Source organism: Leuciscus leuciscus (genome assembly GCF_965113295.1).
Source record: "Leuciscus leuciscus genome assembly, chromosome: 6".
Lineage (NCBI taxonomy): Eukaryota > Metazoa > Chordata > Actinopteri > Cypriniformes > Leuciscidae > Leuciscus > Leuciscus leuciscus.
The window spans coordinates 19,510,307-19,530,829 of NC_138730.1; the positions used below are offsets into that span (position 1 = coordinate 19,510,307).

At 39.3% G+C, this 20,523-nt stretch overlaps 1 protein-coding gene across 3 annotated transcripts; it reads left to right on the forward strand.

Moving 5' to 3' along the window:
• Positions 1 to 349: 349 nt before the first annotated feature.
• On the forward strand, positions 350 to 19,872 carry LOC309501684 (vacuolar protein sorting-associated protein 4B-like). 3 transcript variants are annotated; one of them, XR_014206968.1, is made up of 4 exons: positions 350 to 525; positions 742 to 889; positions 17,407 to 17,813; positions 19,830 to 19,844. XR_014206968.1 is itself a non-coding variant. In XM_082173855.1 (4 exons), exons 1-4 carry the CDS (start codon positions 396 to 398, stop codon positions 19,855 to 19,857), a joined length of 354 nt encoding a protein of 117 aa, XP_082029981.1. In that variant the 5' UTR covers positions 372 to 395; the 3' UTR covers positions 19,858 to 19,872. The 3 variants fall into 3 exon arrangements, 2 of the variants coding, with proteins under 2 accessions (XP_082029981.1, XP_082029982.1); XM_082173855.1 differs by having other exon boundaries at positions 372 to 525; positions 17,407 to 17,454; positions 19,830 to 19,872; XM_082173856.1 differs by lacking the exon at positions 17,407 to 17,813 and having other exon boundaries at positions 372 to 525; positions 19,830 to 19,872.
• Positions 19,873 to 20,523: the final 651 nt, after the last annotated feature.

Sequence of the window (20,523 nt, forward strand, 5' to 3'; positions counted from 1 at the left end):
TTCAACTGACAGCAAGGATGTTAACTTACAGATTTAATTAAGTTAAATACTGAGTCTTGAACGATTTGTAGATTCATACATTTGAAAGCAATGATTTTGTAGTAAACATGGCGAAATGATCGCTCATCTCTTACTAGCACCTACACGCCTATTAATTTTAGACTCATTGTTCTGGTGAATTCCTAAGCATTATAGTTTTTCTTGGAGGACTGATGCCACATTTGAAAGCATTTTTTGGTTTGAGAATGAGGGTTTGCTGAAGTGTCTAATTTATGTGCTTTCATATAACCATAATGGAAATCCTCCATACATTCAATGTTAAGACAATAAAACTGCGTTCATTCATTAACAGCCACAATGCATTTTCCCCCTCAAACCCATTCTGAAACAATGCTATGATATTTCCCACACAGAAAGCTATAGATCTGGCCAGTAAGGCATCTCAGGAGGATAAGGCCGAAAACTATGAAGAGGCTCTGCGTTTATATCAGCATGCAGTTCAATATTTCCTACATGTTGTCAAATGTGAGTATGCAGCAGAAATTAAATATCATCCATCAAGAAGAATGATTTTAGCTTTGGAAAAACTATATTATTCCTGTCATATTATTTGTTTGTGTCCAGACTGTAATAGTTTGATTGTTACTTTATAGGTACACATTCTAATTTATCAGTATGTTTAGCAGAATACATCACAACAGGGAAGGCTTTTTTAATCTTTTTTTTTTTTTTTTTACAAAGATGAAGCACAGGGTGATAAGGCCAAACAAAGTATCCGGGCCAAATGTGCCGAATATTTAGACCGGGCTGAAAAGCTGAAAGAGTACTTGAAGAAGAAAGAGAAAGCCCCTGCGAAACCAGTGAAGGAGTCCCAGTCCAGTGACAAAGGGTGGGTGTGACTGAATAAATACAAAAACATATAGCCATATGCATACATTCGAAATGTGTGCTCGATTTCTGTGAATCGGCTAAATATCAAAATGGAAAAATATTAGCCAATTGTTTCTGAGCACAATAACATGTCCAGTCTGAATACCCTACTTAAAAAAACATCTAATCTGGCTCTGATAGACCCTTCGCAGGGAGTTTGATTGACAGGTGATCTGATCAATCATAATCCGCCATCCGGTGAATCCGCCATTTTTGTCCGACAAAGCAGTCAGGAGAATTAGTAGATTAACGTTGGAGGATTTGAACTTGAAAAACGGTGTGTACTGATGTCTTTCCGCAATAAACAACATTCCTTCTTGTGTTCATTCATGTTTATTTGATGCTGTAAATTAACTAGAAGGTTCACGAGCAGCTTTAACTGAGGCTCTACACAGCGATCTGTCAGGCACATTACATCATGGTGTGTCGTGAGAGCGGCGTGGCTTGTCAGACAATAGGTGTGTTCGACATCGGCTGCGGCTGGATGTAACCGATCGGCGAGAGTAGCCGCGTGCAGGCGGGGAGGAGCTGCAAACGGAGACGTGAAGTCGGACACTTTCTGGTTCCCGTAGTGACAGCTCACGTGTTGTTTGCATACTTTACCACAGCTGCAGTGAAATAAATGCAATATTTGCCAAATAATACACAGATGTTTCAGAGACATTTTCATTCAATACTTTATGTACTGCTTCATACAGCGTCTGTTTGAACAAGAATAAAGTTCAACATTTAGCTACTATCAATGAAGTGGAGTCTACGTTTTTTAAGCAGTTTTAATTTGATAAACATGACACAATATAACATGACAACGACATGAAAAGAGTGTTCACTGTTATAATAAACTGATTTGAGAGCTTTAGAGGAACTAAAGGTGTTCGAATAAACACGAAACACACGTGATCGTTGTCATGCGGTGAATCCGGCCAATCGTGGAACAGCTGTGTCGTCATCAGCCCACGTGCAGCCCAGTGCAGCCGCTCTTGAGAAGCTGCGCTGGCTGAGTTCTCCGGCTACTCTCGATTTGCTCTCGCGGTACTTTGATGGCATACGTCACAGTCACGTGGCGTCGGCGCTGTTTCAAGTCGGACAAAATTTCTAACCGGCATGCACTGCTTTAAGTCAGCCGCCGATCGGTCTGCGCAGAGCTGCATGAAGTCGAACAAGCCTGAAGCAACAGGAACTAAAGGGGGCGGGTCTTTGCGAACGGTAAATTTTAAAGAGGCTACATGCGATTTTCTGAAATTTAAACTCGCGACTGACACCTGTGGCCAAAAAACGGAACTGCTCTTCCTTTCTGCTCGCTCTCGTACGTGCACACTTCACAAGTCATCCGCTGCAAAGAAGTCAACATTATGTTTACAGAGGTAAGAACAGTCAAATACATATATTGTTTGAGAAACTAAGTTTGTTTGCTGACTAGCTAGCGGTGGTGGCAGAGTGATCTGAAACGTTTAACATGAACGCGCTTGACGTCACATCCGCAGACAGCGCGCGAAAAATCCGACCCGTCAGAAAATAGGAAAAATAGGATACAGGCTTATCCGATTGTTAAGTCTGACGTCACGCGTGACGTTTTGGGTCCAAGCGCTCCTCTCGTCCAGAAATAACAACGGTGGAACCTGTAAATTTATTTACGATCACGTCCTTCTTAGTGAGGCACCCTTGGCGGTCAAAAAGGGTTTAAATTCCTTTAACACCAACAGAGTGGTTAGTGTAGCTCATCACTCAGGTGGCATAATTAAGGGTAGAGTCCAGGCATCAATGAAAAAGAAGATTTACGAGGTTGAAGTGAGTTAGCTCGGGACACGGGACACAGCACTGCGGCATTGTAAAAACACTCAATAATAACCAAAACACTAGCGAAAGCGGTAGGTAGGTAGAGAGGACCTGGACTTTGGACCCGGAAAGAGTATTGGTTACGTCACGACTTAACAACCGAATAGGTGCACCCACTGTGAGCTGACAAGGTGTCAGCAGAGCCCGTCTACGGAGAGCCTGTCCACTCCCTATTAAGCCCTATTGTACCGAATTTTGGTTGTAGTACCACCAGAGTTCCACTGGGGGCGCTCGCCATGAGTGCAAAATGAATGGGAGTCAATGGGGCTAGACGGCTAAATTTGTCTCTTTCACCCGATTGCCGTTGAGAAATCTCAGATGTGATTGTAGATTTTGCAAGTTCAACATGGGTTTTAGGTCGAAAGTTGAATGAACGAGTACTTATGTCGTTTTGATTTCTTACAGGTTGAGTTGTTGTTGCCCATAACACGCTAGCATTCTGCTAATGACGTCAGCATTCTGACGTCATTGACATTTTGAAAGACTTTTTTAAATCAAATAAGTGACTCTAAAAAATCTAACACCCAGCAATGTGTAATTTCTTTGCATCTCCTTTCGAATACAACATTCAAATTACTAGACAAAAAATTATATCCTGAGAAAAGTGGATTTTGAGGGGTATACCGCCATTGACCTCCATTCATTCTGCACTCGTCCTGTGAGCGCCCTCATATGGAATCAGAGTGGAACTGCAACCAGTTCAGAAGCCGGAAGTGTAGTGAGAGTGAAACTTCTCGCCATATTAGACATTCTCTGGTGTCAGTATGCTCATGTAGCCTCTTTAAGGCTGACTAATCGATTGGTATGGAGTCAATATAGGGCCATATATATCTGCAAAATAAAACAATGTTTTGCAAAAAAAAAAAATGTTTTGCAAAAAAAAAAAATGTTTTGCAAAAAAAAAAAATGTTTTGCAAATAAAAATAAGAGTATTGAGATTTTTTTTTGCTTTTTTGCAAGTAAAAAAAAAATTATTGCAAAAGAAAAGTTAACCACTGAGAGAAAAAATAAAGTTTAGCAAAGTAAAACTTCAGCAGCATTGACTTTGCAACACATATTTCCCTTTGCGCCGCTCCTTTAAATCCGCGTTTCAGTCATCTGTGCCTCTGCGGCGCAAGCTTTCCTTTGCGCTTCATTTTTCTTTGCGCCTCGCTTTGTGTCCCTGATTTGACGTGGGGGGAGGGGTCAAGAGGTTGGGGTGTGTACAAGGGACGAAGGCGCGTCCCTCTCGTAACGTCATCAGCGCGAGCCCCAGACCGACTGGATCGATCGAAATGGCGGAGCAGAGACATGTGAGGCTGCGTTCCAGTCCACTTTTAGACACGCACTTGCGAACTTCCCTAAGCACTTCCCCTTGGGGGAATCCCTGCCGCCATTTTGAAGTGCGTTCCACTTCGTGAAGTGGACGAGGGAAGTTTATATGGACAGACCCTCGTTCCCTCGATTTTGACCGAGGGAGCGAGTCTGCTTCAATGTACACTTCAGGCACCTATATGTCCCACAATGCAGTAAGATTGTGACGTCACCACATATCTCATCTAATCACCACCACCACAACAGACAACTCTTATGATATATTAATAATATATATTTTTAATTTAAAACAACCCAAACACACCTATAAACATTTGGATGCTGCATTAAACAAATTCTTAAAGGGAAACAAAATGTAAATAATAAATCAACTCCACAGCTGATTCCAAGTGATCAAGGGCTTAGGACGTTCCATTTCAGCCCATTGCAGTTTCCGCCAGTAGTGAGCACTCGCAATGACGTACATCCGAGTGAACGAGACGGAGGGAAGTTAGCGAGTGAAGGGCATGACAATTTTGGACTGGAACGCAGCCCGGGTGATGGATCACGTATGTATTATTGACAATAATAGTCTGGGGCTCGCGCTGATGACGTTACGAGAGGGACGCGCCTTCGTCCCTTGTACACACCCCAACCTCTTGACCCCTCCCCCCACGTCAAATCAGGGACACAAAGCGAGGCGCAAAGAAAAATGAAGCGCAAAGGAAAGCTTGCGCCGCAGAGGCACAGATGACTGAAACGCGGATTTAAAGGAGCGGCGCAAAGGGAAATATGTGTTGCAAAGTCAATGCTGCTGAAGTTTTACTTTGCTAAACTTTATTTTTTCTCTCAGTGGTTAACTTTTCTTTTGCAATAATTTTTTTTTTACTTGCAAAAAAGCAAAAAAAATTCTCAATACTCTTATTTTTATTTGCAAAACATTTTTTTTTTTGCAAAACATTTTTTTTTGTTTGCAAAACATTGTTTTATTTTGCAGATATATATGGCCCTATATTGACTCCATAGATTGGCCATTCAGATAACCCATGTTTATTTAAAATAGTAGTTTTGCATATCCCAAACTGCTAGTGTGTGTTCACATGTCAATACAAAGGTATGTTAGCTACTGAGACTGTTTTGTTGCACATTTTTCTGTGATTAATCACACCTAACTTTAAAATTTGTAATATATTTTTTATTTTGTTATACATCGAATCTCCAAATTAATGTAGAAACAACATAAAGAGGGTATATATTTTAAATATTTTATTCTATTTTTTTAAATATTTATTAGGGTTGTCAAAATTAATGTTAACGCATGCATTTATTTTTTTCAGTTTAACGTGTTAATATATTACATGCAATTAACGCAGCATCCATTTCCCCCCATCATCCTTTAGCTATTGTTACATAATGTTTACACTCTTATTCATGCAAATGCTTTTAAACCATTCAAGCACGACAATACACAAAAGAGAACGCAGTGCGTTACTGACTCGCATGTCTGTGAATCTCCCGTCTGTGTGACACACACACACACACACACACACACACACACACACACACACACACACACACACACACACACACACACACACACACACACACACACACACAGGAATCCTCTTGAGACCGCACGCTGGTTCTCTTTCACGCTTGGACGGACAAAAAGACACAAAATTATGCCCGTTTTGTCAAGTCAAGTCAAGTCAAGTTTATTTGTATAGCGCTTTTCACAATACAGATTGTATCAAAGCAGCTTCACAGTATTAAATTAAAATAATACAACAAAGTTGTTGTTTTTTCAAGAGGAATTTATTGATTGATAAAATTTAATTAAATATCCCCAAAATATCCCCAACTGAGCAAGCCAAAGGCAACAGTGGCAAGGAACCGAAAAACTCCATCAAGTGACCTAATGGTGTCCTAAAACTCCATCAGGTGACCTAATGGAGAAAAAAAACCTTGGGAGAACCCAGGCTCAGTCGGGGGCCAGTTCTCCTCTGGCATTTATGAGCTAGAGGCCGGATTGTAGTTTGAACTATAGGATTATATGAATGCCTGGCTGAAGAGATGCGACTTTAATCTAGTTTTAAACTGGGAGAGCGAGTCTGAGCAACGAACAGTATCAGGAAGACTATTCCAGAGTTTTGGAGCCAAATGTGAAAATGCTCTCCCTCCTTTGGTGGTTCTGGATATCCTAGGTATGACCAAAAGCCTTGAATTTAGTGATCTTAAAGAGCGCGATGGATTATAGGGCGACAGAAGATCCGTTAAATAGACTGAAGCTAAGCCGTTTAGGGCTTTATAAGTCAGTAGCAATATCTTATAATTAATACGGAGCTTTATAGGTAACCAATGCAGTGATGATAAAATCGGTGTTATATGATCATATTTTCTTGATCTCGTAAGAACTCTAGCGGCGGCGTTTTGGACTAACTGTAGCTTGATTATTGAGGATGCAGGACAACCAGCTAATAAAGCATTACAGTAATCCAGTCTCGAGGTCATGAATGCATGAACTAACTTTTCTGCATCAGAAACTGATAGCATATTACGTAGCTTAGCAATGTTTCTAAGGTGGAAAAAGGCTGTTTTTGTAACATATGAAATATGATTTTCAAAAGACAGGTTGCAATCGAGTATAACACCCAGGTCTTTTACTGTGTAGAGGATAAAGTAACAGGACATCCTATGATGTTATTGTTAAAGTTGTATTGTGCGAGGTTTTGTGGGCGGTTTTTTGAACCGATAAGTATTACCTCTGTCTTGTCTGGATTTAATAAAAGAAAATTACGCGTCATCCAATCTTTTATATCTTTAACACACTCTGTCAATTTGGAAAATTTAGCGTTTTCATCTGGCCGTGATGAAATATATATTTGAGTGTCATCAGCATAACAATGGAAACTAATTCCATGTTTCCTTATAATATTTCCAAGTGGCATCATATATATTGAAAATAACAGAGGGCCTAACACAGATCCCTGCGGCACTCCATAGTTTACTGGAGTTATGATCGATTTTTCTCCATTTAAATAGACAAAATGGTAGCGGTCAGATAGGTATGATTTGAACCAGCTTAGTGCTTGTCCTTTGTAGTCGATCTAAGAGTAATGTATGATCTATAGTATCGAACGCAGCACTAAGATCAAGTAAAACTAGTATTGAGATACAGCCTTGGTCAGAAGCTAAAAGTAAATCATTTGTGATTTTAACAAGCGCAGTTTCAGTGCTATGATGCGGTCTGAATCCAGACTGAAACTTTTCATAGATATCATTTTGTTGCAAGAAAGAGCCCAGTTGAGCGGACACCACTTTTTCTAATATTTTAGACATAAATGGAAGATTTGAAATGGGTCTATAATTTGCTAGATTATTATGATCTAATTGTGGTTTCTTAATGAGAGGTTTTATAACTGCCAGTTTAAATGTTCTTGGAACATGACCTAAAGATAAAGACGAGTTAATAATATTGATGAGAGGATCTTCCACTACAGGTAACACTTCTTTCAGTAGTTTAGTTGGTATAGGATCTAATAAACATGTTGTTGTTTTAGATGAAGTGATACGTTTATTTAACTCTTTTTGTTCTATAGTTGTAAAGCACTGTAATTGTTCTTGCGGGGTGATAATTGAAGCTGAATTATAAGGCGTGATTGAAGATTGAACGTTTACAATTGTGGTTCTGATGCTTTCTATTTTCTCAGTGAAGAAGTTCATGAAATCATTACTACTGAACTGTAACGGGATATTTTGTTCGGGTGACATCTGTTTATTTGTTAGTCTAGCCACGGTGTTAAATAAAAACCTTGTATTGTTTTGTCAAGTATCCTTGTATGCACAGTCTTAAATGAGTTAAAGAGTTAAATGAACATAGAGAGTTGTCAAATTCGTGTCGTGCGGCAGGTCTTAAAGCGACAGCAGTGTAATAAAACTGCTGCTGTCTATCATGTTGATCAAAGAACAAAAGAAAAATAGAAAATCCCTCACTGCTTTCAACTGAATAACTTTTGTAGCTTTAATAAAAATGTATCTATATTTAATTTATAAATGATGCAGTGAAGACTGTGAATTGTTAGAACTTTATTTAATTTATGGACATTTCTTACCTGTTAGATAAAATCTTTAAAATATACTCTCTTTGTTGTTTCTACATTATTTTGGAGATTAAATGTGAAATTGTCAATACAAAAATATAGAAAAAACTTTAAATGTTAGTTGCAATTAATTACAGAAAAATGTGTGATTAATTAGTAAAATTCTTTAATCGATTGTCAGCACTAATATGTATATATAAATATTATATTTCTTTGTTTAATGCCATCTTTTTACTAAGTACTATGAATGAAGGCTAATATTACAGACAGCAATACAGCTGTTGATGTCTATATTAAATGGAAATTGTCTTATATTTTAATAAATAACATTGTAATGACACCATTTTACCATTTTTGACTTCCAATTTTATACCACAACATAAACTATTTGCCTAACTAATATAAAGTTCAAACATTTTAAAAGACAAGTAAACAATCAGTAATACAATAAGAATAAATAAACTACCAGCAATAGCACAAATAAATACAATATGACAAAGATAATGAACAGTAATGAAATAAATATCTTTTTTAGGGAGGGTTCAGGTTAGAAATACAGAACTACAAAAATTGTATAACATAATGAAATGTTAAATAACATTGCATAGTCTTCACTGTATGAATTAAATATTGATTATTCTAATTAAAGTTACTAAAGTTAGTGAAGAGCAATGAGTTATTATTTTTTCTGTTTTTGAAAGAAGTCTCTTATGTTCACCAAGGCTGCATTATAGTTTGATAAAAAATGCAGTAAAAACAGTAAGATTAAACAGATTAAATAAGATTAACAGTAAGATAAAATATGATTACAATTTAAAAGAACTTTTTTCCGTTTTAAAATGTAATTTATTCCTGAATTTTCAGCATCATTACTCCAGTCTTCGGTGTCACATGATCCCTCAGAAATCAAACTATGATGATTTGCAGTTCAAGAAAAATGTATTATTATTATCATGGTTGAAAACAGTTGTGCTGCTTAATATTTATTGTGGAAACCTTTTTTCAGGATTCTTTGATAAATAGAACATTCAAAAGAACAGAATTTATTAAAAATAAAAATATTTTCCTAACATTATTCCTATACTGACTTTTGATCAGTTTAATGCATCCTTGTTGAATAAATGTAGGCTATTCATTTCTTTCAACAACAACAACAACAAAAAATCTTTCTGGCCCCAAATTATTTGAAAAACTAGATTACAAAACAGTATAATTTCAAATCTCATATAAAACATATTTTCTTGCATTGCTGAATTTTTTGAAGAAGCAGATTTTTGAATGTTATCAGTGTTTCATTGTGTTTGTTAACTCACTTTGTGACGTCATCAAATATAATCTACTTTAATGTAAAAAAAGAAAAAAAAGAGTTATTTATATTGAGTAACTTACAGTTTTTCACAAAGAAATTGGTAATGAAAGTAGTCAGTGCTGTAGTTGCTATAGATGCCGCTGTGTCTCGAGACTGAACTGAGTTCGATTCTTGGCTCACGGTCCTCTTGCTTTCTCAATGTTTCCTGTCTCTCCTCTTTCTGTCCTGTCTTATAGAAGCCAAATATATAACTTTAAAAGAAATTGGTCAGTTAGTGCGTATATTTCTTCTCCGCCAACGAAAATAGTTCCAAAAGAAGCCAACGCATCAAGTTCCCTTTCGAGAGGTCTCTCCTATTGCGTAAGTAGCTTACGCTATGGGAAAACTCCTTTTCTCGAGAATATTGAAGCCAAATTTTAAAACGCAGTGCAGCTGCACAGCATACACAGATGAACGGCGAGAGCGGTCATTGGCTGTGCTGCGGCAACTGCACGAACCTATGACGGGGCAGCTCAGACGCGTAAACCAATCAGGGCACTTCGCGCCCTGACGCGTCAGAGCCCGCCAGAATGGGCGTGTCCAAAGGGACTTCAGATTAAATCTCCTTCAGCGAATCACCACTTCGCTGATCTCCGGATAAGAAGCTTTCTCGCCGCCGTCGAAAAGCCTTCAGTGGAACAAGCCACCTGCCTTGCAGTTCTGAGGACGCCGGCATTCCTGGTTTTCCAACTGGACGCCGCCTTCAGCCGCTGTACTGCTGTGCCATCCAGCGCAATATATCCTTTTAACGCATTAGTGTGTTCGCCGTTGCGTCACACTTTTTCTAAAAGAGCAAATTTGAGGCGTTGTTGCAAATGCAAATCCCGGCTCTGGCGGCAGAAAAAATTATGCTGTTCTCTTCTCTGAGCTCGCGGCCAGCTTTCTTACGTACAGAAAGCGAACCTGCGCCTCGTGCCCTCCCGTTCACATGGCAGGGCTCGAGTATTTATGAGCGTTTAAACATATGAGCCCACGCCGGCCCTGCCCCCGAGTGACTCACTTTTTACAGAGACAGACTTTATTCTCCTGTGCTTATTCACATCCCTTCGGCTCAGTGGTGGAATCTGAGACTTTCGCACCAGAGACCCGAGTTCGAATTTCGGCTGTTCTGAATCTTTTCACCAAAGTGAACGAGCTCACACCGGCCCCGCCCCCGCGTGACTCACTCTCTTTGGCGGTCGGGCTCAACTTTGACCCCGCCTCCCATGTAATTCCAGCAATATATGCTCCCCTGCAAACATAAGCTGTTCCACATTCCCCAGTCCCCTCTTCTCAGGTGGCTGGAAATGTCGATGTTGCAGTCAATGGGCCTGTTACAAAACACACTCACCTGCAAACAAACACCGGTTTTACGGCGACGCAAATAAAGCACAAAAAGAGCTTTTTTCTGTCTGTGTCATATGTAGGTTACGTGCCCACTACGAAGTACGCACCCCTACACACAAGCACTGTTCCCACAGTTTCAAACTTTTCCCCAGCTCATGCTGGAAGTTTAATAAACGTAGCGCATGTGCCTGCCTACTGTGATGTATGCACTCCTACACACAAGCACTGTTCCCACAGTTTCAATCTTTCCCCCGGCTCAGGCTTGAAGGTTAATAAACGTAGCGCGTGTGCCTACTGTGATGTATGCACCCCTACACACAAACACTGTTTCCACAGTCTCAAACTTTCCTCCAGCTCACGCTGGAAGTTTAATAAATGTAGCGCATGTGCCTACTGTGATGTATGCACCACTACACACAAGCACTGTTCCCACAGTTTCAATCTTTGCCCCGGCTCAGGCTGGAAGTTTAATAAACGTAGCACGTGTGCCTACTGTGATGTATGCACCCCTACACACAAACACTGCCAACACTGTATTAACTCTCCCCCCCCAGACAGCGTGGGAGAGACAATAAACGTAGATTGTGTGCCCACTGTAAAGTACGCACCTCTACACATTAAAACTGTTCCTACATCAGTTTTCCCTCTAGCTCACGCTGGAGATGTGATAACGGGTGTGCCCTCTGTAAGCTCGCGCCCCCGCTCATGAGCGCTGTTCAAGCTCAAGACGGCCGGACGACTGGGTCCCTATCTCACAGCAGGATGGCGGCCCATCCTAGATATCAGACACCTGAACAAGCGCGGATGAAGCGCCTGTTCAGAATGCTGACAACCAAACAAATCCTCGTGCAAATTTGCCCGGGGGATTGTTTTTTCTCAGTGGATCTGAAATATACTTTTTCATATCCAAACATCGCCTCATCACAGGCCATTTCTGAGATTCGCCTTGAGGAGCAGGCTTACCAGCACACAGTACTACCGTTCGGCCTATCGCTGGCACCTCGTACATTACGAAGTGTATGGATGCGGCACTTACCCCCCCTGAGACAGCGGGGAGTGCGAGTACTAAACTACCTCAACGATTGGCTGGTTATAGCTCAATCTGAGGCACAGTTGATAAATCACAGATCCTGGCACCTCAGCCATCTAGAATGCCTGGGTCTCAGGATCAACATTTCCAAGAGCCAGAATATTTATTTTCTGGGTATAGTGATAGACTCTATACAAATTAAGGCGTGCCTCTCTTCAGAGTGCGTGCTCTCCATTCGACGCCTAGCGGCATCTTCAGAGTGGGCGCCCGCGCTCCCCTCAAAAGATCTCAGAGGATGTTGGATCTCATGGCCTCAGCATCAGCTGTACTCCAGCTCGGACTACTGCACATGCGTTCTCTCCAGCACTGGCTAAAACCCTGTGTCCCAGCTCATGCATGGCGATCTGGCCACTTACTAATCAGAGCGAGTCACGGCTGCATCAAAGCCCTGGCTCCCTGGAAAGCTATCAACTGGTACCAGTCTGGCGTGAGTTTGGGTGTGGTTTCGAGGAGAAAAGTGATCTTGACAGACACCTCCAACCTAGGTTGGGGAGCCCTCTACGAGGGCAGGCCCGTCTCTGGCCTTTGGTCAAGCCCGGAGAATCGCCTACACATAAACTGTCTAGAGATGAGAGCGGTTGCTCTATCACTGAAAGCCTTTCTCCAATATTTGAAAGGCTACCACGTCCTGGTCCGAACGGACAACATGGCAGTGGTGTCTTACGTAAATCGCCAGGGCAGCATCAGGTCGAACAACCTGCACGCCATGGCCAGGATTCTCATTCCATGGACTCAGCACAACCTGCGCTCGCTGAAAGCAGCGCTTGTGCCAGGCATTCTGAACCAAAGTGCGGATATGCTGTCCAGAGACAACGTTCCCCCAGGGGAATGGTCTCTCCACCCTCTAACGGTTCAGCTAATATGGAGCATCTTCGGCGAGGCAGAGGTCGACCTCTTCGCCTCAGAAGACAAGGCTCATTGCCGAATATTTTTCTCAAAGAACAGGGACGAGCTTGCCCACGAATGGCCGAGCCGCCCTCTATATGCATGTCCTCCGGTCACGATGCTACCACAGGTCATTGAACGAATCAGGGAACGCAAGTGTGCAGTGCTATTAATAGCCCCTCTCTGGAAGACCCAGTTATGGTTCTCCCAGTTGACACAACTGTTAAAAAAACAGTCCCATGGCCAATTCCGCTGAGGAGAGATCTCCTCACGCAGGCGAACGGGAAACGGCATCCCCGTCCCGATTTGTTGGGCCTTCATGTATGGCCCCTCAACGGGTACCCGGGTGTCTCCCGGATAGGGTGCTGAAAACCATCACTGAAGCAAGAGCGCCCTCAACTAGGCGCCTCTACGCTCAGATGTGGAGGGTGTTCTCTGGCTGGTGCGCTACACGGAGCCTGGACCCCTACTCTTGCGAGGTACCAAGTATACTCGCCTTTTTACAAGAGCTCATGGACGCAGGTCACACCCCCTCCACGCTCAAAGTATATGTGGCAGCCATAATAGCATTCCACGCTCTGGCCGGACAATCACTGGGAAGAAGCGACCTCGTCGTCTGCTTCCTTAAAGGGGCAAGAAGGCTGAATCCTCCACGACCTCCCTCTGTCCAAATCTGGGACCTCTCCACGGTCCTAGAAGCATTGAAGGGTGCCCCGTCTGCAGACCTGAAGCACCTCTCGCTCAAAACCGCTCTTTTACTGGCGCTTGCTTCAGTTAAAAGAGTGGGCGATTTACACGCGCTGTCATCAAGCGCGTCCTGCCTTGAGTTTGGGCCTAACGACTCCAGAGCCGTCCTTAAGCCAAGACATGGTTATATTCCTAAAGTGCTCCCAACTCCATTCAGAGCACAGGTTATTTCCGTAGCAGCTCTTTCCTCACCAAAGGACGAAAGAGACGCGAGTTTACTCTGTCCCGTCAGGGCTCTCAGAGTTTTGTCTAGAGCGTTCTGTCTCATTCAGACAGTCAGAACAGCTTTTTGTGTGCTTTGGCGGCCGCACCAAGGGGCCCACCGTCTCAAAGCAGAGATTATCGCGCTGGATAGTTGATGCTATAGCGCTGGCTTATGAATCTAAGGGCCTTCATTGCCCCTTAGGTATCAGAGCTCATTCCACGAGAGGCATGGCCTCGTCTTGGGCTTGGTCAAGTGGAATACCCATTGAAGATATCTGTGCGGCGGCCGGCTGGGCCTCACCCGTCCACATTTATCAGGTTTTATAACCTAAAAGTCCCTGCTTGCATTCAAGGGTACTTTCAATATGAAATGTGTAAGCACCACCCCCCCATAAAACTTGGGCCCGATAAATATCTGGTCCTGTTTTTAACACGAACTACGGTTCCCATATATATATTATATATGTCATTATTAGGGTTTGGCCCTCATTAGGCCCACTCCTTGTTTTTCTTATGAAGCCCGTCACTGACCGGCTTATTGGGTTCATACTTTACTCTTTATGGCCTCAGGCATCTTGCCTCGGGCTAATATTAGAGCGAAGTTAAGCATGCACAGCGTTTTTAAGGGGGTTCCCATAGCGTAAGCTATACTTACGCAATAGGAGAGACCTCTTGAAAGGGAACATCTCTTACTAACGCAACCGAGATGAGGGAACGAGTATTGCGTAACTCGCCGTGCTTGTGCTTTGATCAAGGTATCGCTTCAGTCGATTTTAACCTGAAGTCCCAGTATCCTGAGATTTAATCTGAAGTCCCTTTGGCCACGCCCATTCTGGTGGGCTCTGACACGTCAGGGCGTGAAGTGCCCTGATTGGTTTACGCGTCTGAGCTGCCCCGTCATAGGTTCGTGCAGTTGCCGCAGCACAGCCAATGACCGCTCTCGCCGTTCATCTGTGTATGCTGTGCAGCTGCACTGCGTTTTAAAATTTGGCTTCAATATTCTTGAGAAAAGGAGTTTTCGCATAGCGTAAGCTACTTACGCAATAGGAGAGACCTCTCGAAAGGGAACTTGATGCGTTGGCTTCTTTTGGAACTATTTTCGTTGGCGGAGAAGAAATATACGCTCTAACTGACCAATTTCTTTTAAAGTTATATTTTTGGCTCCTATAAGACAGGACAGAAGGAGGAGAGACAGGAAACATTGAGAAAGCAAGAGGACCGTGCGTGAGCCAAGACTCGAACTCAGTTCAGTCTCGAGACACAGCGGCATCTATAGCAACTACAGCACTGACTAATTTCATTACCAATTTCTTGTGAAAAACTGTAAGTTACTCAATATAAATAACCTTTTTTTTTTACATTAAAGTAGATTATATTTGATGACGTCACAAAGTGAGTTAACATACACAATGAAACACTGATAACATTAAAAAATCTGCTTCTTCTGTTCTTTTGAATGTTCTATTTATCAAAGAATCCTGAAAAAAGGTTTCCACAATTAATATTAAGCAGCACAACTGTTTTCAACCATGATAATAATAATAAATTTTTCTTGAGCAGCAAATCATTAGTTTGATTTCTGAGGGATCATGTGACACCGAAGACTGGAGTAATGATGCTGAAAATTCAGGAATAAATTACGTTTTAAAACGGAAAAAAGTTCTTTTAAATTGTAATCATATTTTATCTTACTGTTAATCTTATTTAATCTGTTTAATCTTACTGTTAAATCTTACTTCGAATAAAGTTTATCTATAAAATGGGAGTCACCGGTGTCACTAGGGTTCTTCCATAAGAAAAGTGACACCAGTGACAGTAACACCAGTGACAGTTTTCATGAAAAATTCATTTTACAAAAATGTATACTACAAGGTATCATACCACATCTTGTCAATCATGGTATACTAACTAATGAAGTTGTTTATTCTATAAGTATTTTTTTAAATTTTTACAACAATAAAGTAGGTCATACCACTGAGTTCAACTAAAGCTTCATATGAAATCATGAGATAAATGAGAAAATTTTGATAACTGAAAAGAGGCCATGGGCCTTTCTTCATAGATATTCATGAATTTGGAAGAAGGAAGTCGAGTGATGTCATCAGTATGATTTTTATTTCAAAATATTAGATTTTTGTTACAATAACATGGCGAATCAAGCGGTAGACATCAGAAGAGGCGATTGGGATGATTTTTGATGAAACTTGGGAGACGGATGGCCGAATACTCTTTCACGTATCATAGCATGTGGGGGCGTGAGCATGTAACGTTATGTATGTAGCCTATTTGTATATGTGCGCGCGCATGAAAAAGTTTCCTAAATGAAAACCGTGCAACCCAGTGTCACAAAAAAGACTTGTAGGCTATATATGCATTATAATCAGATTTTCCACTTTAAAGTGTTAGTTTCTTTTTTTCGTGATTTTTTTTTTTCTAAATCAGCACATTTATTCCCATTTCTTTTATTTTTGTCTATTTAAATTCTATTTACAAACTCAACCACACACACAATAATGGCCAATAACTGTAATTTATTGAAAGCCATCTTTTTTCTGAAAAAGATGACACCTTACACTTGAAGAGCACACATTGTTTTAGAATTTTAGTCAAAAATCAGCACACATTTTCAGAGACGAGATGTGCCTCTGTAGTCCATGACGCAGCATAAGTAAAGTTTGTCTTGAGTGGATATTTAATTGTACTCTTTTGTTGGTAGTTTTCCAAATATCCCCCAAAAGCAAAGACTGTATGTTTTGTATTACACTTTTCTCAAATGATAATCTAGCTTTAAAGTTAGAATAAAAAGTTAAAACCAATCATATCTTCATACCTGGTGTGTTCTGACACAAAGCCATTAACTGGTTATTTTGTGTTAGAAATTTACTTTTCTTATTTCTACAAAATATCAACCGGATAAATACATCATTAATACACGATGAAACGAGAATAATACCGCCAGTTACGTCTGATACAATGTTTTTAAGAAAAGCAGTGTTTTAAAATACAACTAAACCATGATAACAGATGATTTTTTCTTTTGACAAACCTACATTTCAAATCATTTCCCTCGTGGTGTTTAACATCCAGGAGCTGAAGAAGTAGTTCTTTATGCAAAAAAATTATTATAAAAAATTAATAATTAAACAAACAACAACAATACAAACACCCATGATTAGATTAGATTAGATTCAACTTTATTGTCATTACACAAGTACAGGTACAAGGCAACGAAATGCAATAGGTTGGTTGGAGTAAATATTTACAATATGTAAATAGATTCTGGAATAAAAAAAAAAGAAAATACAAATACAAAAATTAATACAAATAGTTTAAGTCGTCATAAACAAAACACACCCAGATCCTCCCATAGTTGTGGTAAACATTTACAATATGTAAATAGATTCTGTCAGATTTGTTAGACTGCCTGTACCACATTATTGTGAGGCAATCACATTTGAGGAATAATGTGATTTATATAATTTTTCCCCACTAGCGGATGACACGTTTACATCTTGTTCCTTTGCACAGTTTTTAGACGAAGACTACGCTTTGAGCACTGTCAAACATGTTCATATAGGATTTAATGAACAAATACAGCATAAGAAAATGACAAAAATTTAAAAATTTAAACTGCGATATTCTTTTAGGTCTGTCTACGAAGCGGTCACAAGACACAACAAGGCCCAACATGAAAAGTGAGTATTGATGTTTTTCTGAGACACATACGACTGTTACATTTAAAACAAACCTATCAATTAAGTTACGCATTACGAGTCAAGGTGTCGCAGACGCACAATTTGTCATGTTTGTCATGTTACAAAACACAATTGGTCATGTTTTGTAAAAAAAATTGTTTTTGTCCCTCATCAGCAGACTACCAAATGATATCTGCTTCCTATGTAATGTTAGTGAACTCGAGGTCTTTTCATCTTCTATTTGTTCATATACGACAGTATTCACATGAATTTTCTTGATTTAATAACTTTGAATGCTGTGTATTATATCCATATATTTTCAACAGTAGACAAGCTGTTTGAGTTGAGTTTAAGCATTGGTAAGTGTCAACATGTATTGAAAAGACCATTGTGTTACAGCAAAACCACTATTTGTAGAATGATATTGTAATGTATCGAGTTTTTGCCTCTTATTTTCTGTCACTCGACATTATCTCAGTGTTTCTGGCTATATGTTTATTTGTTTTTGTTTAACCGTGATCCAATTTTCACACCTCAATGAATCTTACAAACGTAACGTGTGTTTTTTTCCAGAATTTAGACTACTGTTTAAAAGTCGACTCTGTAGGGTTATATACAATCGGTACATTGTGTTTTAATTTCACTATAGATACAATTTAATAAACGCTTCAGGGACTGAACTTTAACATTTTAATCTTTGGTAAAAGTTAACTTAAAGTCTGCACAAAAATAAATTCCATCCTATCTGTCCTTTTCTAAGTGCATGTTATGGATATATTGCGAACAATTCAGGCATATGTTTTGACCGTGTAATGTTTAGTCAAAATTCTGTTGGAAAATCAAAAATATAATATGGTGGATTTACTTAACTTTTTATGTCAACAGGCTCTACGTAACTGGGTTATGTGGCATTTAATTAACATTGTTTATTTCAGTAGACTTAAGTTTATTACATAAGTTATATTCAATGCCATTTAGTAGAATCAGGTTAACATTCTTAATTTTGTCCAAAACTATTAAGTTCAATTATGCTAAAATTAATATCAAACAAAAATTAAAACAAATAATCCAATTATTTAATTGATTCTTTTATTTAGTGAATGCGTCCAGCAATTTTACAACTTTTACAAATATTATCTAATAAGAAAACCTTTTACAAAATCTTTACTCCGTAAAGACTCATAGGCATTTGCTAGAAGACGGTTATGTTACATCCAATGCATGTCTGAAGTAGTTGTTTTTATTATTATTAAATCCACTTTAATTGTTCTTAGCATGTCCTCACCCCAAGCACACGGTCTACACCTCACCAATATAGCCTCCAAAAACACTAACATGTCAGAAACTCTTTTAAATAGAAACATAAAAGAACATTAAACATTAACAAGTCCCCAATTTTTTATCATGATGAAAAAACATATAAAAAATGTACACCCCTATCCAATCCTGTGCAAAGCATGATGGGAAGGGGAAATCCTTTTCCTAGTTTTCTATATTGCTATTTTAACACAACTAAACTCATTTATGTAATCTCAACTCAAATGGATTAAGTAAAATGGTTGAAAAGAATCGTGTTGAATCAACTCCATTTACTTAAGTAAATTGAGCAAGCATCAAATGTTATTTTTGGTCTACTTAACTGAAACATGTTCTTTCAACATGAAAATATTGAGTTAAGCCAATCGCAACTGTTTCAAGTCAGTTTAACGCAATGCATTGTGTTTGAATGAGACAGCTAATACAACGGTGTTAAATGAAAATTTGTTTTTAAATAAACTGAACAGTATAGTAAAATTGAGTGAATTCTCTCTGATGACATAGCATCTCTGAAATATTTTAACCCTAAGTTAAAAAAAAAATTTTTTTAAACGAAACGCAATATGTGGCGGCCGGTGTTGATTCTGTGGAGCACCGCCACAAATTAGTCTATGTGTGGGAAACACTGCTTGATAATTTAACATTTCAAATAATATTAACTGTTATTCACAATTTTTTGTTTTAACTATGTAAGTCAGTGTTTTGTTGTGTATTAGATTAAAATACTTATACTTGATAATTTAACATCTTGTTTCATATAATCTCTATTGTTTATTTATGGACGTGACAGTGTAATCTGAAAACAATTCACTCTAACATATTTCTTCGACGCAGAAAAATTCCACGATCGGCTATTTATACACTCCTGAGAGACTATCAGACAGACATTTGTATTCTTAACTCATATAATGTGGTGTTTAAAAGGTTTAAACTTACTTTTAGAAATAGTTATACTAAAATAAATGTCATCTTATTTCATATATCTTTTATTTTACATGTTTTAAGTTTGTCAATGCTATTTCCTAATTTCATTCACCCCGTTTTATTCTCTCCCACAGACATAATGGACGCTGCATCATCATCTGAAAAACAAATCCATGACAGATTTCTTAATGTTCATAATTTCACCAATCTGTGGACATTATTCACCAATAATAAAAACATGCCTGAAAAAACATTCACTTCCTTGTCACACCATAACATACACAACATTCACTACCTTGTCACACCAAGCAGATTTCAGTCATAAAAAACACACCCATAAACCCCCGGAACCACACATGGGTCAAATTTCACATACCATAGGGGCATCATAAACCTCCCATATTTGGACATATCCTGTCATAAACATCAAAATCAAAAGTGACACAATGTCCCCCATATTAACTACTGGAAGAAACAACACTATATGTGACCTTACTTATTGAGAGCTGACGATGGTCTTTTTGACACACCACCTCACGGAACATTTCTCTGAAGCGTGAAGACATGAGGTTATAGAGGATGGGATTGACCACTGAACTCAAGTAGAAGAAGACACCAGAGAGAAGATGCACATACTCAAAGACAAGGTGGTTCTCTGCAGTCCAGTCATTAATGTAGCTCCACATGACACGATCAATGTGAAAAGGAGCCCAGCAGATTCCAAACACTATCACCAATGCACCTGTGAGATGTTAAAACAGAGAAAGCATTAAGTATTATAAATTATTACTATATTCAAATTATATTACATTACATTATATTATAATG

What these genes read in the sequence shown, in the direction of transcription:
- LOC309501684 (XM_082173855.1), top strand. Translation starts at nt 396, where the DNA reads ATGATATTTCCCACACAGAAAGCTATAGATCTGGCCAGTAAGGCATCT. An exon ending in TTTCCTACATGTTGTCAAAT is followed by an intron (nt 526 to 741) that starts GTGAGTATGCAG and finishes TTTTTTACAAAG; the next exon opens with ATGAAGCACAGGGTGATAAG. An exon ending in AACAAGGCCCAACATGAAAA is followed by an intron (nt 17,455 to 19,829) that starts GTGAGTATTGAT and finishes TCTCTCCCACAG; the next exon opens with ACATAATGGACGCTGCATCA.